Raw genomic sequence first — 26,747 nt, 5'->3', positions numbered from 1 at the left:
CCTATATATCAGGGTATGCCTCATATTCACTCTCTGATCTTTAAGCTCTGAACATATCTCCTCATCTGTAAAATCAAGGAGATCCCATTCTGATATCACTCCTCTAGAAGAGTTTAGTGTTTTATGAGATGGTACTGTAATTGGTTTTACTGAAAGAATATTGCTCTGAGTAGTTTTTATGAGTTTTGCTGACATGATGTTTCCACGAGAGTATCACCAGAGCTTAGTTTCATAACTGTTTGGGAGATCCTGTCAGTCCTTTTATACCCTTTTAAATAAAGAAGAGTCACATGATCTCTGTTGGCTTTTCACCTGTTGCATGAATGATGAGAAACAATGGTACATTGATATTGTTTTCATATTTCTTTTATTTCTTACTTCTGTTATCAATTTGATGTACATATGGTATTAATACTTGGTTGGGACCTTGTGAGGGTTCCTGAAAAATATGAAGATGAAGGATTCATAGTCAAGGGATGTTTTGTTTGGTATCAGAACTCCACACCCACCATGGAACAACACATGACAGCCAATAACTGGTAAGTGATAAATTCACTTGGAAGGGAAATACGATGGAGTTGGAGGCTTATTGCATTACCACTGACACTTCCAGGCATGCCCACTATCCAGTTAATCCTGGCAGGACTACCAAGATTCTTCCCCCCCCCTGCTTTTCCGGATGTCCATCAGTTACACTGCACGGCAAACATGGTGGCAGGGCTGTTGGAAGTTTTCCCCCCTTGGTTATGCTATAAATGAAAGATACCAAGAAATTATATATTTGGTTTAATCCTTTATCCAAGTGTAAGCAAACAAAGTTGAAAACTTCCAACAACTATCCCTAATCCAGAGTATTTTAATAATAAGGTGTGACACCTTTTTGGCTACTTGTATATGAAAATAGGACTTCAGAATTACTTCAACCTTAGTATCACCTCTTGGTCTGGCTCCTACTGATGAGACCTCTATAAAGGTTGAAACCGGTCTGGGTAGTGACTCTTCCCATAATGCATAGCATTATACATACCCTTAAGGATATGTGCTTTGCATTATGGGATACTAAGGGAAGTGATGTGAAGTCATTAGCCTCTATATGTGAGTTGCCCCAATCCTAAAAATACTTCAGGTGCAATCTTTGCTTATACTTGGATAAAGGATTAAACCAAGTATATAATTTCTTGATATCTTTAATTTATGGTGGCAGGGCATTATATCTCAGTAATGGTGGTCTGAAGAAGACAGGATAGTTAAAAAAGACTCAGAAGTAGAGCAAAGAAAAAGAGAGAGAATGAAAAGGCAACCTCCCATCACTGGGAGGTTGCCTCCTCCACTGACAGGAGCACCACGAGGAGGAGGAGACGCTTTAGGTTCAGAAGAGTCCAGTGACACAGAGTTCTGTCAGTTTGATTACCATCTACATGACAAGAAAATAACCATCTTCCAAATCAAGAACAGTAGCCATGAAATTGGAATAATGGCAAGCAACAGCAAATATTTGGAAAAGAATTTCCAAGAAGCAGGATACACAATTGCTCCTTCACAAATTGAAGACCTCATCAGATTCATTTAAAATTTAGACTTTAAAAACTTACCATTACATTTTACTAGTCATATCATCATCAGCCTGGTTGACCAAGTAGTTAGTGTACCTGCTTTCCAACCTACAGGCTGCAGGTTTGAATCCCACCATGCGCATGGATGTTTGTGATTGTCTTTAGGTGGAAGATGAATGGCATCGCCTAGTGTGAGACCACCACCCATCTTATTGAAGGCCTCAAGTGGCTTGAAAAAGTTCCATGTTTAGTCTATAGAGCAGTGTTTGCAGAGCATGAAAAAAAAAATGAAAAATACAAAAAAAAATATATATATATATTAAAAAATTTATAAAAATCCAAAAAAAATCTTCAGCCCACGCATGGTACAAAATGTATATAGGTTTACAAAATAACCTTTCGTGGGTGGAAACAACATTAAAAAAAAATAAAAAAACTCATCTCCCTTCTGCATTGACTCATTAAATGTACAAGAATTCCACAGTCCAGTTAAGCAAGAAGCTGTATGGAAATTTATGCAATGCATAAGTTAGATTGTTGTGGTTCTAGGAAACATACGCCTGCAGATATAAGGATATTCAGTGCTTTGGAAAGTCTAAAAAGGCTGCAATAGGGGGTTCTTATTCTTGCCCCCACCTAATCTTTGGGTCATTCTGTAATATCCAAAGGGATGCAGAAGGGCAAACAGACTGGAAATACTGTGGATGTAGTAAAGTTTATAAATGTATATAATTACTCACCTGGTCTGGTTGGCCAAGTGGTTAGCATGTCTGCTCTCCAGCCAAGAGGCTGCAGGTTCGAATCTCACCATGGGCATGAATGTTTGATTGTCCTACTGACTGTGTGGAAAAGGAATTTGCGACCGTATCACTTATTCTAGCTGAAGACTTCACTCCCAAAACCCGGAGAGGTATGGGAGTGACCGTACAGTGTCTTCTTCTTCTTCTGCAGCTTGTCCCACTTAAGTGGGGTCGCTGTTAATGATGAGTCTCCTCCACATCCTCCTGTCTTGAGCTGTCACCACATCCAAGTTCTTCATCCTCAAGTCCTCTTCTACCAGCTTCCTCCATCTCTTCTTTGGCTGCCCACATCCTTCCTTGCACATCCATCTGCATGACCTTTCTTCCCACATATTAGTCCTCCCTCCTCATCACATGACCAAACCATCTCAACCTTGCCTCCTGTATCTTCGCTCCTAAGTTTGTAACTTTCACTGTTCCTCTCGCATAGTTATTTCTCAGACGATCCTTTCTGTTCACACCGCACATCCACCTAAGCATTCTCATCTCCGCTACCTCCATCCTGCTGATGTTATTTTTCCTCAGGGCCACAGTTTCCATAGCATACGTCATAGCTGCCTTACTACTGTCCTATAGATTTTGCCTTTCAGATTAATCAGCACCCTCTTATCGCATAGCACTCCAGCCATCTCTCTCCAGTTCCTCCAACCCGCTTGTATCCTGCATCCCACTTCCTTCTCAGTCCCTCCATCTTCTTCCACAGTTGAACCTAAGTATCTAAAGTCCCTCGCCTTCCTGATGACATTTCCTTCCAGCTCCAGATCTGTCTCCTGGCTGCCGTCCACTTTGCAACACATATACTCTGTCTTACTTCTGCTCAGTCTCATACCTCTCTCTTCCAGTACTTTCCTTCATCTTTCCAGTTTAGCTGCCACTTCTTCTCTTGAATCTGCACACAGCAAGATGTCATCCGCATACAATATTGTCCAAGGTATGTCTTCTCTCACCTCCTCCGTCACAATATTAAACAGAAATGGACTTAATGCTGACCCTTGATGCAAGCCATCTGTTTCTCGAAAACTTTATTTTATAAGCTTATATTAATCTTGACATCAATATGTCAATATAAGGCATTTGTCAGACTACATATAGACTATTGTGCTAAGATTTGGTCATCTAGTTTTCATTGTGATGTGGAAACACTAGAGAGAGTCTAAAGATGAATAACCAAAGTGATATCAGGACTCTTGGGTGTTTATGAAGAGCATTTGAGAGAATATAGATTATAGAGATTAGTGGATAGGAGGAAAAGAAGAGATATGATTGAGACCTTCAAGTTAAGGGATTCTTTCAGATTAACACAGAAGATATTATAAAAAGAGTGGATGTTAAGATGGGAAGAACAAGAGGTCATCCCTGGAAGTTGTATAAAGAAGTGCTGAAAAGGTGTGAGGAATAGATTTTTTACAGGGAGAGTTAGTGAGTGGAATGCATTGCATGTGTACATTATGAGTGCATGTAGTGTAAATAACTTCAAAGCTCATTAGATGGACATGTTGCTGGTTGAGTGGGCCTCCCATGATGAGTCTGTTGACTCCATAGAGGTTACCAAATAATAATAATAATCCATTCTTACTTAAATTCCATTGCATAGAACAAGTAGAGTACGGAGACTTCAACCAAATTCCAGACCTGTGATCAAACTGGAATAATGTTACTTGGGATTGGGATACATGGTCATAATTCAAAGAAACAGTAAAACAGAATATGATTGAATGGTGAAATGAATGGGCTTTCCTCAGAAGGAAAAAGTTAAAAGACATGAATAAAGAGAGATAGTGATACCTAGCAAGAAACATTGGCATGGAAACAGAACTGGAAAGACAGACACATGTAGAAGAAAAAAAAATATTTTAATAAGAGTACAGCAGCAGCAGATAGCCCTTCAGCTGCTTTCTTCAGTACAGTTTACTAAATTCTGTGTGAAGAAAGGACTCTCGACCAAATCTGTTTGAATGGTGAAGACATGTCCACCACAAAAGATATCCTTGACTCCTTTCAAAAACACTGATCATCTATTTGAAGACAATAGTACTTTGGGAAACTATAACTCTTGAAACATTAGTGCCTTTCCTGTCCGTATCCAAGAATGCCAGACAAAAATTCCCAGGACCTGAGAGTCTAGGATGGAACTTTACTGAGAATCCTGGGATTTTATTCTTCTAGTTCTAGTTATACTCTTTAATTCTTAATTCTTTAACTCTGTAGATCACATGCCAAGTGAATTTGCAGCAAGCCTCATTCAAAAGCCTAATAGTAATCATACCTTAATTCTCTATCTAATATTGGCTACAAGATCATTTTTTCACATTATCAACAACAGGCTCACAATTAAAAGCCGACAGGTGTATAGAATTTCATGCCAAGCAGTAGAATTTAGTGTTTATGTTACATGTTGTACACAAACTAGACTACAGGAAACTGATGATGTCATGGATTTGAGGGATGATTATGGACAGGTAAATTTTTGATGGCAAACAGCTCATCAGATTAAGTTGAAGTAGGAAGATTATTGTTCCTTTTAATAAGGTTATGTTTGGATTACTGCATACAGATCTGGTCTTCTGAATTCCTTGTAGATGAGAAGGAATTGGAGAGGATACATAAATGAGTGACCAAAATTGTGACAGGCCTGTCATGAAAGTCTGTGGGTTACAAAGGCAAGTTGATAGGCAGAAAGGAGAATATATAATGGAAACACGTGTTATTAAAATCTTATAGGATTGGCACAGAATACTTTTTTTTTTCAGTATTTGGTAGGAAGTGAAAGAACAAGACATCACTCCTGAAAATGTGTAAGAGTATGATCAAGGGTGTGTGGACCAGGTTTTTTGTTTGGAGGGTGATTATTGTGTAGATTGGGTTGCCTGAGTCAGTTGTGAGTGCTTCGTAAGTGATCATACTTCTCCTTGATCGTGTTCACTCTGATCAAGGAGAAGTATGATGTGTACTGTGTGTTAGTACAGACCTCCTGCCATGAGTCTTGGACTCCATGGAAATGCCCGAGAAAATACTAATAAAAATACAATGTAAACTGCAAGTATCATAAACATTAGTTGCAATAGTGTTCCGAAGAAACAGTTCAAGCTGGTTGTTATGAATCAGTAATGGCAAACTATCTTTGAATTGATATTTATCATCCATTATGTTTAGAGGTGCAATTCATACGTCTTTTTCATTCTTGCAGCTATCGATATTGTAAGAATAAACCATATCCAAAGTCAAGATTTTGTCGTGGTGTTCCAGGTAAGTGGATGTACATTCTTTCTGATTGTCTGGAGGTTGATAAATGTTTTCTTAAAGATACTATTTAACTAGTTCATTAACTGATGGAGGGGGGGGGGGGGAGCTGATACAAATATGTTTATTTTCTTATTCTTGTTTCATCTTATTTTCTGATGCTGGTTCTAGAAATAGTATCTCAAACATATAACAACTTTTATGTAATATAGATGTTTCGTCCATCTAATCATATGTGAAGGATCATCCATAGAGGGTCTGCCAATCCTCGCTTGCCATACAGATGATCGAAGATGTAATTTTTGTCTTCTTCAAGGTAAATGTTGACTGATCTACCATTCCATCCAAAGTAAGCTAAACTGGAGGTGCAAGGAACTTTATACATTCCAGAATGTTCAAGGGGAATGCATTTAATCTTTAGGAGAATGGATGAAGACAGCTAGTGAAATGAAAGGTTTGAAACTTGCATGGAGATCATATTTGCAGAGAACTTTGGCTATTTTTTTCTGATGTGCCCTTAACAAATATGGCAGGAATGGTTTTGCTATGATGCTGTGGGTTGCATTTAATAGGTGAGGTGGCATCCACACAGTCCTTGAAACTGAGTTCAGGACCTGCACAACATCTTTTTTAGCCCATATAAAATAGATAAAATACTGCATGCAGTACATTACTTAATGTACTATATGCTTACATACTTTCATGAGTGGAAACCATACATTAAAAAAAAAAAAGAAGAAGAAGGAGAAAGATGAGTGACCAAGGCAATATCAGAACTCTGAAATGTTGGTTTTAAAATGAGGATGTGAAAATATAAATCGCAAAGTGGTGATATAAATTAAAGATGCCAGGAAATTATGCCGGTCTGGTTGGCCGAGTAGTTAGCATATCCACACCCCAGCCTGTGGGTTCGAATCCCGCTGTGGGCATGGATGCTTGTGATTGTTTGTAAAAATACTACTAGTGGTGGTGGGCAGTAGATGATAATGGTATTTGCAGTTTGCTGTAGTTGGTGGATTGGGTGGTGGAGACTGAGTTGTAGAGTAAGTGGCCTTCCTCAGTGAGTTTTTGGACTTCTTGGAGGTGTCATGTAATAATGATACTAGTAATAAATTATATTCTTGGCTTCATCGTTTATCCAAGTGTAAGCAAACTAAGTTTATGTGTGAAGTCACTTCACGACTGGGCTACTTGTATATAGAAGGCTAATGACTTCACACGAAATGCCTTTGTATCCCACAATGCAATGCACATATCCTTACGAACATGTATAATGCAATGCACAAATACATTTGTGCATTGCATTGCATTTTATACATATCCTTACGGACATATATAATGTAATGCACTATGGGAAGGGTCACTACCCAGACTGGTATCTTTATTGAGGTCTCATTAGTGGAAGCCAGAGGTGGTGATAAATCAGTAAAGAGGTGATGTAATAGTTATTTAAGTTAGTGAAGGGATTTTACTGGATAAGTGTGGAATAGATTATTCTTATAGTGGAAAATGAGAGGAATAACAAGCAATTATCTATCTCATACTCTCACTATGAAGAGTGGATTTTGTTTATGGAGAGAGTGCTAGGAGTGTGAATACGTTTTAAAGTTCAGCATGATAAATATATCACTTACTGATTGAAACCATCCAACTAAGTCTTATTACATGGGAATTTATGATAATATTCAGGATATACTTTTTATATACTAAGCAGTTGACTGACTGTATTCAGTACTTCCTCTAGCTTATATCCCGTGCCACATATAGGGAAATATAAATTTTGCATTCCAGCCAAATGTAAAATATATATAAAGAGGATGTTGGGATAGATGTGCACATTATTTCAAAATATTTCACTTGGTTATGGAGCTGTAGATATTCCTCTTGAGAAAGCCAAATCAGAATGCTTCCCTTCTGTAGGCCTTATAAAACTAAATCTTGAAAAATGAAAATCATGTGAAGTGTGGGAGTGTGTCTGGACAGTTCATCACAGGAAAATTCTTCACGGATAATTCATCCCAAAGAAAATTAATCGTGGAGACTTTTCATCACAGGAAAATTAATCGTGGAGACTTTTCATCACAGGAAAATTCATCGCAAGAAAATATATATGGGAAAATTCTTCACAAGAAAATTTGAAATCCTATTTCTATACATATTTGAAATATGTATTCTTTATTATTTCATTTATATTTAACATTCTGAAAATTTTTATTCCATATAAAGAATATTAATATTCTTTCTTATTACAGGCTCTGTAGATAGAATATTAATTTTTACAAAACTGGGATAGGATGATGGAAGTTGTTTCCACTTGGTTATGCTACGAATTATATATTTGGTTTAATCCTTTATCCAAGTGTAAGCAAACAAAGTTTGTGCTGAAGTAATTTCAGGACTGGGGCAACTCGTGACAAGGGTGATATGACTTCACATCACTTCTCTTAATATTCCATAATGCAAAGCACATCTCCTTGTAGAAATGTATAATGCTATGCATTAAGGGAAGGGTCGCTACCCAGTTTCAACCTATATTGAGGTCTCATCAGTGGAAGCCAGACCCAGAGGTTGTGATACCAAGGTGAAACAGAAGTCATATTTCCAAATACGAGTTGCTAAAAGATGTCACACCTTATTATTAAAATTCTGTGGATTAGAGAATTTTAATAGAATACAGATAGTTGATGGAAGTTGTTTAGTACTTGGTTATGCTACAAATTATATATTTGGTTTAAAGGTCGAAATCGGTCTGGGTAGTCACCCTTCCTTTATTTTACTTTATTTTTATTTAATGTTTCCTCTTTTTCTTAATTTATATGTACTTTTTTTTCCTGCAAAGTATATAATTTCTGTACGTTGATTCTAAAAACAACCTAATTTTTTTAATGTTTTCTGAGTTGCTGTCATGTCGTGTGACATCACTGGCTCCTGTCCAATCAGAATTCAGAAAATTCACTGGTGAATTAAATATGTGTGTGTGTAGATGTGTAGGCCTAAGGATTTTATTTTATTGGATATACAGTATTGATTTTGAATGTTTTTCTCCAATTTTCTACTCAACTTTTTCATATAAATGATTGGAGACATGAGTGTTAGAATTTCAAATGTGAGTGAATATGATCATGTGCCTGATAAAATGTATGTTTTTTCTTCATGTCTCATAGACATAAACATGATGTTAATACTTAAGAAGTTGGTATATTTGTTTCAACAGTGGTTGGTTACACAGTGTAAAAATTATTCATAGCATTAATGAAAGCTTATTAACTGACAAGGTTCACGTGAACATGTGACTATGTTATATCAGGCGACCTAGTTTGATATCTCACTAGTGACATATTTACGTGACCCTGACTGGTGAAGAAGCATGCAGTTTTTCAATAACTGGAGATGCAGAATGTTGCTTCTTTATTAGAATAGTTATCATCATTATCATAAATTTCCTGATATGTATCCTTCAAGGGGTGTTCAGACTACTATGACAGCATGACATGATTAAGTTGACGTTTTTATTAATCTCCTATCAACAATTTTCCTACAAATTAGTCTTCTATTACATGTCAGCACTTCAATATTGTCAATGTCTAACATTTTGCTTTTCTAAGGCACTTCTGACTGAATCAATCGACCTAGATCTTTGTGTTTCTCTGTGTCTCCTTCCTGCCGTCTTAGCATCAAACACTTGTTTTGCTAACCTTTCCTCTCCTATTCTGTTTAACTGGCCATGCCACCTTAGATTACTTCAACTCACACATTTCTAAATACTAACAATATCAAATTCCTTTCTAATATCATTATCATTAAATTCCTGACATGTACCCTCAGGAGATGTACAGGGTTATTATGACAGTGCTACGTGAAACATTTACACCATTACTAACTTCCAATCAACAATTTTCTTCCAAATTAATCTCTTATCTGTCAAGATTATAATAGTATCAGATCTTATATTTCTGTCTTTTAACGTCCTTTTTACTGTATCAATCCATCTACATCTTGGTCTTCTGGGTCTTTTCCCTGTCAACTTGGCAAAGAGTACTTATTTTGCTAATCTTTCTTCTCCCGTACTGTTTAAGTGACCGTACTACCTGATTAGCTATACTAACACATTCCTGAATGGTAACAATGGCAAGTTCTTTCCTAATGTCCTAATTTTTTAATGCGATACTGCCATTCATACCATCTGTTCACACCACTAATCTTTCTCAGAACTCTCATATCAGAGGTCTCCAGTCTTTGATCAAGTGTTTTTCTAACCAGCTCTCAGATCCACAAGGTAAAATTAGTTTGAACACCATCTTGTATACAGCTAATTTTGTGTTTTGACTAATTTATTATTATCTCATGCAAGCAAAATTTTATTAAAGATGGTCACTCTGATGCTCGGTGATGTTCCACACCAAGCCTCGCCATGTAGTCCTGTTGTTTGCTTTTCTGGCATCCTCAATTCTCTGAAGATCAGTCACTCCACACACGCCATCCATCCATCTCATTGATGGTCTACCCCTGCCTCTTTTTCCAGGAACTTTACCTTCTATTACTGTTCTGAGAAGTCCTCCTTCCATCCTTTCTGTGTGTCCAAAATATTTTAACTTTCTTCTGTCAATATCCTTAAGGAGCCTTAAAGTTCTACTAATCTTTTCTAACACCCATTCATTTGTATGCCTTTCAGTATATGATATCCTCAACAGCCTTCTGTAACACCACATCTCAAAAACAGATATCCATTTCTTATCTGACTTCTTTAGGTTCCAAGTCTTGCATCCATAAGTCGCTGTTGGAAAAACAACTGCATCTAAAATCCTCAACTTTGTTCACATGGAGATAAATTCATCCTTCCAGATTTTAGACAGGTCTCTGACTGTTGTTTTAGCCATTCCTAACCTTTTTCTGACATCTTCTGAACAGCAATTCTTCACATTAATAATGGATCCCAGGTACTCCAACTTGCTGACTTCCTCAATTCTTTCTCCATTAAGATACACTTGTTTCTCAAGAGCTTCTCTGTTTGTTTTTCCTTTGAGAACCATGATCTTTGTCTTGCTAGAATTGAGTTGAAGTCCTCTGTTATTACTGATCTTGTTAACTTTGTCAAGAATTGGTCCTAGTTCTTCTATGTCATTACAAAGGAGTACTGTATCATCAGCGTACCTCAGATTACTGATCGATCTACCTCCTATCGTAATTCCCATCCTGAGCTCATCCAATGCTTCACGCATGATGTCCTCTGCATATATACTAAACAAGTGAGGAGAAAGTAAACATCCTTGTCTAACTCCTTTTCCAACTTGAAGCTAGTCACTCAAGCCAACACCTGTTCTTACTGTGGCTTGTTGCTCCTTATACAAGTTGGCTATCAACCTGATAGTGTGTTGAGGAGAACCCATTCTTTTCATTGCTTCCCACAGTTTTACATGCTCAACACAGTCAAAAGCTTTAGAGTAGTCTAAGAAACACATTACCAGAGGGAGTCTGAATTCTTTATATTTTTCTATGATCTGTCTAAGGCAAAGGATCTGATCTCTGGTGCCCCTACTTTTCCTAAAACCTGCTTGTTCCTCGGGCATCTCTGCTTCAACTGCCTTCAACAATTACTCTCACACCCCCAGGGGTCCGTGGACCACAGGTTGGGAAACACTGGTCTAGATAACTTGACTGCAAGCTCTGGGATTTTATTTTTCCCATTCTAGTTATACTATTTAATTCTTTTCTCTCGTCAGGACACATAACGAGTGAATTTGTAGCGAGTCATACTGTCCCCGTTCAAAAACCCAATAGAAATCACACCTTAATCAGCAGCTGGAGACCTATTTTTCTATCTAATACTGACTACAAGATATTTTTCTGTATTATCAATAACAAGCTCAAAGTGAGAATGAGAGACAATTAAAAGCACACAGATGTATGGAGTTCCAGACCAATCAGTAGAATTTACTTTGTTTCTGCTACGTGATCTTATCCACTTAGTTAATATGAAAAAGCAGTCGATGGCAGTGCTATCCGTAGACCTTACTCATACATTTGATAATGTCTGGCATCCCTTTCTGTTCCATATCCTTCCACAAATTGATATAGGTAAAAAGCTACTATAGGGTATCAAAGGAGCCTATGCCAATTCAACTACCTGCCTTCTAGTTAATGAGTTCCTGCCAGACTAGAAGGCAGTTAGGGTCAAAATTTCAAAAGGAGTCAAGCAAGGTTGCCCTCTTAGTCCATTGATTCTTGAACCTTTCTTACAGGAAGTAGACAATACACATGCTGTGCGATGAATAGCAATTCCTCAACTATGAAAGAAAATAAGGTACAGTAATACCCTGACTTACGTGAATCCGGAGTTACACGTTTTCTTATATGTACGTATTCCCATCCCGCTTCATGCCTCACCACTAGTCGTATCTTTCTGGCGCCAGCTGCATTCACCATTGTCGCACATGCTGTGAACAAGCACTGACGTGTTTCGCACGGTCTCCATTCATGCATGATTTTTATAGTCTACAAACCTTGCGATTGGTTAATGTTGTTCTTGATAAAAATTTTATTACATAAAAAATAATAATGTCATCCAAAAGAAGCAGGTCAGATTCTTCTGTAGCTAGCAAGAAAAGAAAAACATTGACTTTGAAAACAAAACTCAAGCGTATTAAGGATTTTGAAGGTGGAATGAAAATTTGTGATCTAGCAATGAAGTTCGATCTACAGGAATCCACAGTAAGAACAATCATAAATTTAAAGGAAGCATTCTTGCTGCTATGAAAAATGCCCAGTCATTGATTTCAAGCATAATTCGTAAACGTCATGGGATTATTGGTGAGATGGAAACAATGCTCCATCGTTTCCATCTCACCAATAATAAAAAATTATTTTATTATTGATGCAAAACGGAAATGTTGCCAGAAACTGATCAAGTTGCTGAGGCAATAGAAGAAGTTGTCAACCTTGCAAGGCAATTAGATTTAGAAGTCGACAGTGAAGATGTCAGCAAGCTGTTAGATTCACATAACAAGGAACTTACAATCGACGAGCTCATAGAGATGCGTGAGCAAAGCACTACTGAAGAGACCGACACCTCAGATCCAGTTTTACCAGAAAAGCACATGACAGTTGTAAAATTAACAGGTCTCAGCTTAATTAAGAATGATTTACAGATTTTGGAGGACACAGATTCTAACGAGGAACGAATTGTAGCCACAAGGCAAGGAATAAAAAAATCATTGGCTTGCTATGAAGAAATTTTGCGTGACAAGATAAAGACATTTACATCAGACGAATCTATTAGATTTTATGAAACCATCGACATCGAAATAACTTTTTTTTTTTTATGTACGAAAAACTACAATTATGTTTATGTTTCTTAAAAAATATAGGTGTTTTTGTAAACCTTTGGACCCAATTAACTAATATTTTGTATGTTTGTATATAAAAATTACATGCAAAATTATACCCCGAGTTACACGAATTCGACTTACGCGCTTTTTGTTAGTCCCACCTACCGCATAACTTCGGGGTATCACTGTATCCCATTTTCATCTATCCAATCTTGTATTTTCCTCTTGACTATTTTCTCCAAGACCTTGACAACAATTCCTGATATGCTGATCCGCTGGTAATTTTCAACAGCACTCTTGGAACCTCCTTTATGCAGTGGAACTATTTTCCCCTCTTTCCACCCCCTTGGGACTAACCCAGACCCGAGACTCAAATTAAACAAAATGGTCAAAGGCACTGATAATTCTTTAGCCGCTTCTCGTACGACACGAGCTGGTATACCATCCAATCCTGCAGATGAATTGACATCGAGGTTTTGTAATAGACTATTCACCTCCACTTCATTCACTACAATTCCAGTATAAGCTGATGGTTCTTCCATTGCTGCAATGTCACCACCTGGATGATATACTGTTGCAAAGTGCTCACTCAGTAATTCTACTATATCAACTGATTCGGTTACCTCCCTACCATCAGCATTCCTTAAAATCATTCTGCTGTATACGTTTTTTCTTTTACTTGCAACATATCGAAAAAACTGTTCAGGATTCTCTTTAGCTTGCATGGCTAATTCTCCTTCATAATCTACTTTTGCTTTTCTTACCACACTCGTTACTCTTCTGGCCTGCGCTTTATACCGTTCGTGTGCCTGCAGGTCACCTTTCTCTTTAAATTCCCTCCACAGTTTTTCTTTTTTTGTAGCTCAAGCTTAATGGTGTTATTGATCCGTTTAATCCCTACTTGATTTACTATTCGGACTCTAGATATACAGTCAGCCAATACTTCCTGCAAATGCTCCTTAACCACCTCCCATGCACTATCAACATCCAGCCCTTGCAGTTTTAAATGCCATGGCACTGAACCAAGCAATCTCCTAAGCTTGTCATACTTACCAGCGCGATAATTCCACATGTAACCTGTCTTAATTGAAAATTCAACACATTTAGCCACCTCCCAGATGAAGACCCTATGATCACTCTCACGAATTGGTGGCAACATGGTCATATTCATTACAGTCAAATTCTCAGATGCACTTACTAGGTGAAGCACTCTCTAACCCTTAGTGTTTTCCATTACATGCTGTCTCAGGTAGTAACTGCATAAAATTCATTTCCATCCTCCCATGTGTTCACTCCTCCTTCCAATCAATGTTTACCATAGTTGAAATCTCCCATAATAATTACCCTCCTTCCACTCATTGCGTCTATTTGCTTATGCATACTATCTCCACCATCTATTCCATCACTTGGTCTATAGCAGCACCCAACTTATATTTTGTTCTGCTAGTTTCAATCTCACTCCAAATAGCCTGAAATGTGCTCTTTTCACTATCCTGCAATACAACTTCTGTTCTCCTTGGTTGCAGTTCATCAGCTATCATCAATAACACTCTTCCCCCCATTTTATTTTCTCTTTCCCTCCTGAACACACTATACCCTACACATCAATCCCATTAACTATATCATCTTCTCTCAGCCATGTTCACTAATGCTAATAACCTGTGGCCGGGAAGAGCCAATCAAGGCCAAAAATTCTTCCTTCTTGTTCCTAATACTCCTGGCATTAGTATACATGAAATGCAGAGATCCATTTGTCCCACCCCTATCTTGATGCATTATACTACCTATCCCATTCTGATTTCTTGTTCTTTGTACTGGCTCGGGTACATTATAAGCATTCTTACACTCAACTGCCTCAGTGATGTCTGCATATCCACTCCCCCCCACCTCTTAATAGTTCTAGTTTCCCTGATTTTGCACATCCACTCTCACTTCTCTCAGCCAACACTTTTTCCAGTCTCCGCACACCAAATCCATTCAGATGCAAACCATCCATCTAGTATAAGTCCTTTCGCCCATCAAACTCACTCCACACGTCCACAAATTCCACACCACTCCTCCTGCATAACCTGCGCATAGAGTCATTTGCAATTATGGCCCACCTTCTCAACTCTTCTCTGTCATACTGCGGCAACAGACTCACTATCCTAACTCTCTCACTCTTTTCTTTTGCTACCTGAAGTAATTCCTTCAAGTCCTCTCTCATAGCAATTTTTTCTCCTTTTAAATCATTCGTTCCTGCCACTACTATCATTTCTTTCTCCCTCTGCTTTTGTGCTCTTATAGACTCACTTACATCCTTTATTTTCACACCTGGTAAGTACAATTTTAACAAACTCTCATCTATTATACCTCTTACTAATGAATCCCTGTACAACACTCGCTCCTTCATTTTTCTTACACTCTCGATCATACTCTTATTTTTCTTATCATAAATTTGCTTTTCATTAGCTGATGCGCTCAGTAAACAATTTTGAAATCGCTCCAGCTGCTGCTTTGCCCGTGCGATCTCACTCATTGCAACTAACTCTTCATTTGTTTTATCCAATAAACCATTCTCTCGCTCTGTATTTTTACTTTCACTCACTTTCAACACCGCTCTCAAAGCTATCTGACACTACATCGCAAATTCCTATCATATCACTATTTTCTATCACATTCTGGCTTTCATCAACGACCTGAGACACACTTCATATCCTCAATTTCGGCGCAAATTCCCACCACTATCATTATCGAACCGAACTCCAGCCGCTCTCGGCAAAATATTATCTAAGTGTAAGCAAACAAAGTTTGCACCTGAAGTATCTTCAGGACTGGGGGAAACTCGTGGCAAAAGTGGACTAAGATCTCATCGCTTTCCTTAGTATCCCATAATGGAAAGCACATCTCCTTGAGGACATGTATAGTGCTATGCATTATGGGAAGGGTCACTACCCAGACCGGTTTTGACTGTTATTGAGGTAGAGACCAGTTTTTGGGATACTGAGATTATGGGATACTAAGGAGAGTGATGAGAACTTAGTCGACCTTTGCCACGAGTTGCCCCATTCCTGAAGATACTTCAGGTGCAAACTTTGTTTGCTTACACTTGGATAAAGGATTAAACTAAATATATAATTTATAGTCTAACCAAGTGGGAAAAAATTTCCAACATCTTTCTCTAATCCAGAGTAATTTAATAATAAGATGTGGCACTTTTTGGCAACTGGCATATGGAAAATATGCGTTGCTTCAACCTTGGTCTGGGTCTGGCTCCCAATGAAGAGACCTGAATAAAGGTCGAAACCGGTCTTGGTAGTGACCCTTCCCATAATGCATTATACATCTCCACAAGGAGATGTGCTTTGCATTATGGGATACTAAGGAAAGTGAATGATAACTTAGTCCACCTTTGCCACAAGTTGCCCTAGTCCTGAAGATACTTCAGGTGCAAACTTTGTTTGCTTACACTTGGATAAGGGGTTGTTATAGGATCAATGCTGGAGAGGTTCTACAGAAAACAGTGGGAGATCAGATGAGAACCAGAGGTCATCCCTGGAAACTAGAAAGAGGGTGTGGGTAGGGGAGTGAGAAGCAGGTTTTTTTCATGCAGAGTTGTGAATGATTGGAATGCCATGCCTAAGAGTGTGGTGTCTGCAGAGAATTTGAGTGTGTTGAAAGCACGGTATGATGAGCTGTGTGTAAGATAAAAGGACCTCCTAGATGAGTCTTTGACTCCATGGGGTCTTGGGTAATAATACTAATTATAATAAAGGATTAAACTAAATATATAATTTATAACCATAATCTTTGTCTTGCTAGGATTGAGTTGAAGTCCTCTGTTATTTCTGATCTTGTTAACTTAATCAAGAATTTGCCCTAGTTCTTCCTTTTCATTACAGATGAGTACAGTATCATCAGCATACCTCAGATTACTGATCAATCTAGCACTTATCCTAGTTGCTGTCTTGAGTTTATTCAATGCTTCACACATGATGTCCTTTGCATATATACTAAACAAGCAAGGGGAAAGTAAACATCCTTGCCTATCTTCTTTTCCACCCCGAAGCCAATCAGTCAATCCAACACCTGTTCTTACCATGGCTTCTTGCTCCCTGCACAAGTTGGCTATCAACCTGATAGTGTGTTGAGGAAAACCCATTCTTTTCATTACTTCCCACAGTTTCACATGCTGAACAGTCAAAAGAATTTTGATTTTTTGACTAGATGGTGTAGACCACCCATATTATGCAATATTCACCAGGGGGAGATAAAATTCTGTCTATTTTTGAAATGGTTCCATCCTCTTAATTCAATGTGGTCTTATAGTCAATTGCAGGGATGACTGGAGAGCAATCTCAGGCAGAAAAGACCAACTCAAGGCTGTTAACTCAGATAAGGCTAATCACCTGGGTATCAGTCATCTTTGGACCTTAGTTTCTGTTTTTCTTTTGGTTGTTCATCAATGAGATTGAGATTGGTGAAAAAGAGAAACTGATAGCTGTATAATGATATAAAAGAGCTGAGGCCTTTTCTCTGTCTCTCATAATCTGTATTTTCTTTCTCCTAATATTATCAGGCTTTCTTGCACCTCTATGCTAACTACTTTAGGCCTCACCCTTTACTTTTTCACTTGAATAAAGGTCAAACCAGTCTGGGTCACGGTCCTTTCCATAATGCATAACATTATACATGTCTGTAAGGATATGTGCTTTGAATTATCTCAGGCAAGTGATGTGAAGTTATTAGCCTTGATATACAAGTTGCCCAGTCGTGAAGCTACTTCAGCACAAACTTTGTGTGCTTACACTTGGATAAAGGATTAAACCAAGAATATCTTGGCATCTTTAATTTATAGTATAACTAAGTGGAAAACTTTCAAAAAATAATTTTAGTATCTAATGTAATAGGTTTACAGGTCTTCTTTTCACTGAAAGCAAAAACACCCTTACTAAATTTTAGCTATCCTTATTAACAATAGTAAAATAAAAGGATAATTATAAACAGTTTGTAATTCACAATGAAACACCAAAACACAGAGATATAGTGAGAAACGACCACGTAAATAAACTGAGTTCACAAATACTGTGTATCAGTTGATTCTTGGAAGCATCATGTCACTAAAACCATCCTATGAGTAAATGCAGCTTAGTATAAATGGACATTGGTCATAATTGAAAAGCATCGTATTAGCAGATCGACGTAAAGCAAAGTGTTGTAAGGCAAGGTAGTGCTGTATACAGTTCTCACTATAGCAAGTACTACTATAGTAAACTTGCTCAGTATAACAAACTACTACATCATATCAATGATACACCTTAGTGAACTTGTGTCCACAGCATTCAACAACAGTTAACTGGTAGAATTTTCCACCAAGCAGCTATTTGGTGACAAAATTTACCACTATAACTAACTATTCTAAAGGACATTCACTATTTCCACTATAATATATTATTTCTTGAGTCTCTACAATTTTTTTTCAGCAAAAAATTATTTCTAATTTTTTGAATTATATTTGAATAATTTTTGCTTTCCACGTAGATCCAAAGATTCGTATTTTTGATCTTGGACGGAAAAAAGCAAAGGTTGATGAATTTCCATTGTGTGTTCATTTAGTATCAAAAGAGTTTGAACAAATTTCCTCTGAAGCACTTGAAGCAGGGCGCATCTGTGCAAACAAATATCTTGTGAAGACATGCGGTAAAGATGCCTTTCATTTGCGTATGCGCTTACATCCATTTCATGTCATCCGCATCAACAAAATGTTGTCTTGTGCTGGAGCTGATAGGTATGTTTTCAGTTATAAAGAAAAATTTATATTCTTTACTTTGTTCTGAACATGAAACTGATTATGTATATTAGTTACAGATATAATCCTACATTGAATGAATTTGTATAAAACTAATATATGTTAATATGCAAAGTCAGTATAATGGGATTTGTTTTGAAGTCTGATTTTTTGAAACTCACCAGAAACAGTAATGAATGTTTATTTTCTTGATCATCTAACTAGAGTAATTATTTGGACAATAGATCAAGTGTTAACTAATAAATATTTATTAAACCTACTAGTTTCACCAAACTTTAGCTGCTTCTTTAAACATTCTGGAGTGGTAGTCTTCTTCTATGTAAGGGGAACAGCTTTTATCAGACAAGACGTATCAGGCCTGTCATCTCATTTTTCTATAACTAACTATGTCATTGAGTGGGATAGAAGCTGTTCCCCTTACATAGAAGAAGACTACCACTCCAGAATGTTTAAAGAAGCAGCTACAGTCGCTCGCTCTGTTGATAACCTTAACAAGAACCAATGTTTAATACTCCCAGAGATATGGAAAACCCTAATTAGATCTCTTAACACATAAGAAATGAACTTCAATGCAAACTACAGAACGTTCCTTAGCAACAACTATTTAATCATGTACACGCGATACGTGTATCACTCATTCAATGCTATTTTAGTTTGTAACTATAATCGTTAGAATTTTAGTTATTCATATTTGTGTAATGTTTTTTAACCTAAGTGCTTGTACCCTGAAGATGTCAACAACTAAAGTTTGGTGAAACTAGTAGGTTTAATAAATATTTATTAGTTAACGCTTGATCTATTGTCTAAATAATTACTCTTACCAGAAACAGCTTCTAAGAATACAAACTAAGATTAAATAGATGAGAAATGAACAGTTCATGTTGTTGAGTACTGATTATATAAGAGGGATAGATGCAAACAAAAGAGATGTAATCAGAAGGATACAAGGCCTCGAATGAATGACATTGCTTCATTAATAAAATATAGTTTAAGTATTAATGAAAATTAATCTGTCATTAGAAGAAATCCTACCAAGCTGAAGCAGTCAAAAGTTTCAGTCAAATTGGATGGGTGTTGTCTTAGGAATTGATCATTAGTATAAAAGTTGCTTCATAAAAATTGCTATGATTATAAGATTCCTGAATGAGTTTAAGTGTTGTCTTCCATTATAATATATTTATGGTTTTTCCTGTCCAAACAATTATTGTCTTTAAAATCCTCATTAGAAAGTGCAAACAGTAAAGTAGATAGAACCTTTGCTCTATAACCATCAGGCCATGGATTTCATTTTTCACTCTAGCAGTGAAATTTATGAGTCTTTAGATGATAACCACCACCTCATTATTTGGTGCCTGAAATGGCTTGGGAAAAAAAAAAGTACCATATTTAGCCTCGCTGACAAACTAATCAGGTTATTTAACTTAACCCACCTATGTTATTAAATGTGAGATAGATTTGCAACCTGTCATGGTAGGATGATTGAAAAAAAAAAAAAGAGAGAGAGAGAGAGAGAGAGAGAGAGAAAGATGGGATAAGAGGAGGGGAGTATGATAAAAAGATATAATTTAATAAGGAGTAGTTGTCAGAATAATGCAGAAGTGACCTTTCATAGAAGAGAGATAGATGGGCAGTATGACAGGCCATTCATTTCTGGAAACTATATAAGGAAGATTTGAGTAGAGGGTGTAAGGAGCTAGTTATTTGCTTCTTCTTTTTCTTCTTCGTCTACGATCTCTTGTGCTTTTAAGCGTCAAGATTTTGCCAAAGAGATTTCCATGCCGTCCTGTCCAAGGCTTGTTCTTTTTGCTTCTTTCCAGTTAATTTCCTTCTTTTCCAATTTTTCTTTAATTTCCTTTTGCCAACCTTTCCTGGGTCTGCCATGTTTCTTTTTCCTATTTTCTGACTTTTGCATACAGTTTTTGCTGTTCTTCCTTTTTCCATTCAATTAAGATGTCCACACCACCTCATTTGGTCTTGTGTTATGAATTGGTTCAGAGGTGCAACTTGAAGGCTGTCCCTTTATAGTTTGATTTCTTATTCGGCCTAGTCTTGTATTTTGTGCCACTTTCCTAAGATATTTCATTTCAATTGTTTGTAGTTTGTGTTTCCTGTTGTTAAACACCAAGACTTGCAACTGTATGTCAATGTTGGTATAAACACTGAATGGTACACTGCCATTTTGGTATTCTCGGTAACTTCTTTCTTATCTAAGAGTGGGCCTTTCACTGCATAGAATAGCTTTGTTCCCCCCAGTTATCCTGTTGTTAATTTCTGTGTGTAGTCTGTCATCTCCTTGTATATATGATCCCAAGTATTTAAAGGAGTGAACTTGTTCCAGTTTATGGTTCTCTATTTTTATTATGTGTTTTGATTGGTTTCTAGATATAATCAGTTTTAGTTTTATTTATATTTATGGTCATATTCCTTTTCTTTGTTTCTGCATACCAAATGTTGATGTTGTACTGCAAATCTTCAGCTGTATTTGCTAGGATCACTACATCTGCAAAAGCCATGTGTGAAATCTTTCTGTTTCAGTGGTTTCTTTCAGTTTCCTGTATCCTAGGTGGAACTTTTTTGTTTTTGTTTGGCATGCCTTTAAAATATCATCCATTACTATAATGAAAAGAAGAGAGCTGAGGATACAGCCTTACCTCACTCCTACATTTGTTTCAAATTCTTTTGATCTGTTATTACAGGTTCTTACATAATTTCTATTACTTATGTAGAGGCTTTGTATGGCTATTCTTTAATGTTTGCCTTATTAAGTGTCTGGGTACTTGGTCAAAGGCCTTTTCGAAATCTATAAAACATGCATGTAGTTCTTTCCCATATTCCAATGTTTTCTCTGATATTTGTCTAAGACTGAAGATAAGATCCTGTGTGCCTCTGTTTTTTCGAAAGCCATATTGCATTTCGTCCAGTGTATCCTCTGTTTGGTTCCTAAGCCTCTCTTCTAAAATACAGGCATACAAGTTTCCTGGAACGCTTAAAAGTGAAAACACTCTATAGTTTCACATTTACGATTATCTCCTTTCTTAAATATAGGGATTATTATTGCTACTTCCCAGTCTTTGAGAATAATTTTCTTTTTCATACGACATTGAATAGATATAAAAGAAATTTTATGACTTTCGTTCCTAAATTCTTTACCATTTCTGATGTTATTTGGTCATGGCCTGCTGATTTGCCCAGTTTTATTTTATTTATTCCTGCTAACAGTTCATTTGCATGAATTTCCTCACTTTGATCTTCTATTTTGCTTGCATGTCTTGCTCTTAGAGTTCTATTTTTTCTGTGTCCTGCATCTTCCAATAATTCTTGGAAGTACTGTTTCCACCTATCCATGATGTCTTCGGAATTTGAGTAACTTTCAATCCTTATTTTTGATAAACTTTATGGGACATTCTTTCTCTGACCTCATTTTTCTTAAAACATTATAGAAGATTTTTTGGTTTCCTTTAAAATTTTGTTCTATAGTATGTCCGAAGTCTTCCCAGCATTTTCTTTTCTCTTCTTTCACTAAGGTTTTAACTTTATTTCTTTGGTTATTGTGCAGTTCTCTATTAACCTGCAGCTTTGATGTTATATATCTCTTCCACAATTGCTTTTTCTTTTTAATTTCTTCTTTTAGTTCTTCAGTCCACCAGGGTGTTTTATATTTCTGACGTTTATTATTTAATGATACACCACAAATTTCTTTGTTTGTTTCTAGAAGTGTTTTGAACCTGTACCATAGGCGTTCTACATCTTCGTCTTCATATATCTCTTTTTCTACTTCTTTCATCTTCTCTTCTATTTTACTTTTATACTCAATGGCTGTTTCTTCTTTCTTTAGTTCGTAGTTCTTTATCTTAACATTTATTCTCTTGCTACTTTTTCTATATTTTTCAACTTTTATTTTATGGATTGTTTCCAATACTAATAAGTAGTGGTCACTGCCTATTTCAGGACCTCTATAGACTCTTGCGTTTTTTGTATACTTCCAGTACAATCTGCTTATGATGACATAGTCAATTATAGATTTTCCATTTCTGCTGGGTTCTTCCCTGGTAAACTTAGGGATTTCTTTATGCGTGAACATAGTATTCGCAATTACTAAATTATTTATAAGACAAAGATTTATTATTCTTTCTCTATTATTATTTTCTTTTTTGTTTCTCCATTATTCTGGGTTATTTCTCCTTGTGATCCCAACACATGTTTCATTTCCTCGTCTACTTGATTCCCTACCTAGCCATTAAGGTCTCCTAGTAGTATAATATGCCCTTGAACTTCTTCAGTTGTTTTTTGTAAGAGTTCGAAGAACGCATCTTTAATTTCTTTATTAGCATTATCATTTGGGCCATATGCAATAATTACAGTGAATACTTGGTTATCTCATTTAAAATCTATAGTGATTGTCAACAACCTTTCATTTATTAGTTGCCATTTAGTATATTCTTTGAGATCTGGTTTAATTATGCATGCTACCCATGTTTTCCCCATTCTCTTGGATTTACCCCGAATAGAAAAGTATATATATCCATCTTTCATTTTCTGGCAACCTTGACCTTTCTTTTTTGTTTCTGTGACTGCTAGTAGATCCAATCTCGATTTTTTTAAATTCATCTATTAATTTTTTTCTTTTAAGGTTACACAGTGATCAGCCATATTTATAAATTTAGGGACACAAAAACACACGTGTTGAACAGATTATTTTATTAATTACTAATAAAATAAAACTTTATGTTTTGACCCCTGTATCGAAGTCATCATCGGAAGGATACAAGTGTATAAGGAACCAAGCTACATGCTCTAGCCCTGTATACCGGTAAACTAAATCTATGTACTTAATTAATCCTTTTCCCTAGCCTGACCTCTAGTGATAAAAAAAAAATATATATATATATATATATATAAAAATAAATAAATACAACTAGAATAAACTGCTAAAGTACTTATGTATTAATATTCTTCTGGATTTGTACAGTTCTGATTGTTATAATATGATTTCTTTCAGTTGCTGTTGAATGTTACAAACACTTCACTAGGTTGTCTTCTTGTAGTGGGATTTTTCTATGGCTAGTTTAGGTTGTTATACAGGTTGTAGATGGGTCCTCCACATTCTTGAAATGGTTAGGCCATCATTATTGTTGAGATTTGGATTGTGTTTGAGCATTTCACATGACTCTTTAAATTTTCTCTCAAACCAGGTTTTGGTGCAGTGTTTAAACTCCCAAATAAGTTAAGACACCTACTCAGTTCTTCTAAAGATCCTCTTCCACACTTAGCCCACCCAGGGGTATACAAAAGACACTGCACATGTAACATACCATACATAGGGGAAACAGGGCGAGATGTCAGACAAGACGAACACAAACGACACATTAAATACCTCCATTTTGGAAAAACCGGCCTTTCTGACCATGCACTCCAAACATACCGCAGAATTGATTGGAAAAATACCAAGTCTCTACACCGCACCAAAACCTGGTTTGAGAGAAAATTTAAAGAGTCATGTGAAATGCTCAAACACAATCCAAATCTCAACAATAATGATGGCCTAACCATTTCAAGAATGTGGAGGACCCATCTACAACCTGTATAACAACCTAAACTAGCCATAGAAAAATCCCACCACAAGAAGACAATCTGGTGAAGTGTTTGTAACATTCAACAGCAACTGAAAGAAATCATATTATAACAATCAGAACTGTACAAATCCAGAAGAATATTAATACATAAGGACTTTAGCAGTTTATTCTAGTTGTATTTATTTATATATATATATATATTTTTTTTTTTATCACTAGAGGTCAGGCTAGGGGAAAGGATTAATTAAGTACGTAGGTTTAGTTTACCGGTATATAGGGCTAGAGCATGGTTCCTTATACACTTGTATCCTTCCGATGATGACCAGGGGTCGAAATATAAGGTTTTATTTTATTAGTAATTAAAAAAATAATCTGTTCAATACGTGTGTTTTTGTGTCCCTAAATTTATAAATATGAATCATCTATTAATTTGTTTTCTTTTCCATGTAGACTTTTAATGTTCCATGTCTCATGTACCTTTTTCCTTGCTTTGTCGTTAACCATTTAGGCAGTCCAGCTATCTCCTTGTTATTTCTTTTAATGAGTGAATTGCCTGAAAATGTGGTGAATGTAGAAGTGTCTTTATATGGACTTTTTCAATTGAAGGTGAGTAAGCCGATCTCATACGGAGGTAGCAGGGTTTTCCCTCCTGGAAATTCAGGTTTTTCATCCTAGCTGTGGTGGTTGTAGGGAGTAGATGGCTTTGATGTAAGTGATTGGTAGTAGAAGTTCTGTGTAGTAGTGGAGACGGAGAATTGTACAGTAGGTGTCCTGTGATGAGTCTTCGGACTCCTTTGAGGTGTCACGAATAATAATAATGAATCATTGAGCTCTGTGTGTGTGTGTGTGTGCGTGTGTGAGAGAGAGACTAAGAGACTGCTTGTCCTTCCACAATGAGCCTGACTCTGTAGAGATCTGATGATTACACATTAAGGAAAACTTGAGTTATGAAGGCTCATTGATTCATTGATTCGGTATAAAAAAAATAAAATATTTCCATTATTTCAAACATCTCCATAGTGCAATTGGAAGAACAACGGAACATTGCACCCTTCAAGTGAAAAAGACCTGATTCGATTCTCATCATGACGAGAGGAATCTTTTATGTAGGCTTTTTCAAATGAAGGTGAGTTTGCACTTATCTTGTACCGAGGCAGTAGGGTATTTTTTTCCCCAGAAACCTCGGGTTTTTCATCCTACATACATGCATATCGGCCATAAATTGCATGTGTTTATGACAAGAAATACTGTTGTTGGTGGGCACAGTAGATGGCGTTGGTAGTAGTGGTAGTATCATTGGAGAATTAAGTGTTAAATAAGATGTGTGTAGTGTAGTGGAGTAGAGTAGCATGCCCTCCCACAATGAGTCCTTGGAGGTCGCAAGTAATAATAATAATAATTATTATTATTATTATTATTAGCTTTTTTTTTTTTCCAAAATTTCTTTAAACATTTTTATATGCCTAGGGTTCATTTATCAGCTGTTCAAATCTCTGTCAAGGGCTAGCTTTTCCATTTTCTTTATGTTATCTTCCTTTTCTAATGGCTAAAAAAATTTCTTCACTTCTTTTTTTAGGAGAACCTTCTGTCAGACCATAGGCAGAAATAAGTTTTAATGTACTAATCCCCATTTTTAAATTTTCTCATAACTCTACTTGAATTGCCTTGCAGTCTAGAAGTTTATCCTCATGTTTGGTATTGAATGCTATCGCTACTCCTTGATCATTATTGACTGAATATAATATCGTATATTTTTATTTATTGGGATCTCACCTGTTTTAGAAAACTGTCTTGTATACTCCTATTGTAGCATATTAGCTAATTTCCCTCTTGTTCCCTATAAATTTATTCAGCTGGCTATGCACAATATCAACGTCGCTTATTCTGTTGTCAATTTTCAGCCTGCCATCTTCGCTAAAAACTGTGCATAAATAGCTGAAATATTTTACTTGTCCTATAGGATCTCCATTCAGAATGCTGCTGAAGTTTTCTGTGCTCCTGCCTATTTTCATAGTTTTGGTCTTTTTGTTGCTAATTTTCATGCCAAATTTGTTACAGCTATTTATTCAATTTAGTTAGAGAATCCTGGAGACTTGAACTGGATATGTTTAGGAGTACAATATCATTTGTATAAAGTGAAGAGCTAAGTTTGACATCTCCAATTCTAATATCAGGTCTAATGCCACTTTCTTGCATAATGTGATCCATGTAGATGATGTACATCTTTGTATTACACCTGATTTTACAAACCATCTTCACAGACAATCGCAAACATCCATGCCCCCAGCGGGATTCGAACCCACAACCTTTTGGATAGAGAGCAGATATGCTAACCACTCAGCCAACCAGATTGCCATGATGAATAAGTGTGGAGTAATGTGCATCCTTGTCTTACCCCTGATTTTTCATCAAACCATCTTCCTGTATTTCCTGCAATTCTAACTGCTGACAAATATAGACTATGTATT

The 26,747-nt window shown here is 36.5% G+C and overlaps 1 protein-coding gene across 1 annotated transcript in view; it reads left to right on the top strand.

The window, feature by feature from the left end:
- The window catches only part of LOC150097104 (large ribosomal subunit protein uL16-like), a 94,497-nt gene that overhangs the window by 28,111 nt on the left and 39,639 nt on the right, over window positions 1-26,747 (top strand). Inside the window, exons 2-3 of the mRNA XM_090406856.1 lie at window positions 5,541-5,599; window positions 18,439-18,685. Coding sequence (XP_090262982.1) covers window positions 5,541-5,599; window positions 18,439-18,685 — 306 coding nt within the window. The remainder of the gene's footprint in view (window positions 1-5,540; window positions 5,600-18,438; window positions 18,686-26,747) is intronic.

This window comes from Typopeltis vanoorti, chromosome 17 (assembly GCF_054136105.1).
Source record: "Typopeltis vanoorti isolate ZY-2024b chromosome 17, IOZ_Tvanoo_1.0, whole genome shotgun sequence".
Taxonomy (NCBI): Eukaryota; Metazoa; Arthropoda; class Arachnida; order Uropygi; family Thelyphonidae; genus Typopeltis; species Typopeltis vanoorti.
This window is presented reverse-complemented; position numbering and strand designations above follow the sequence as displayed.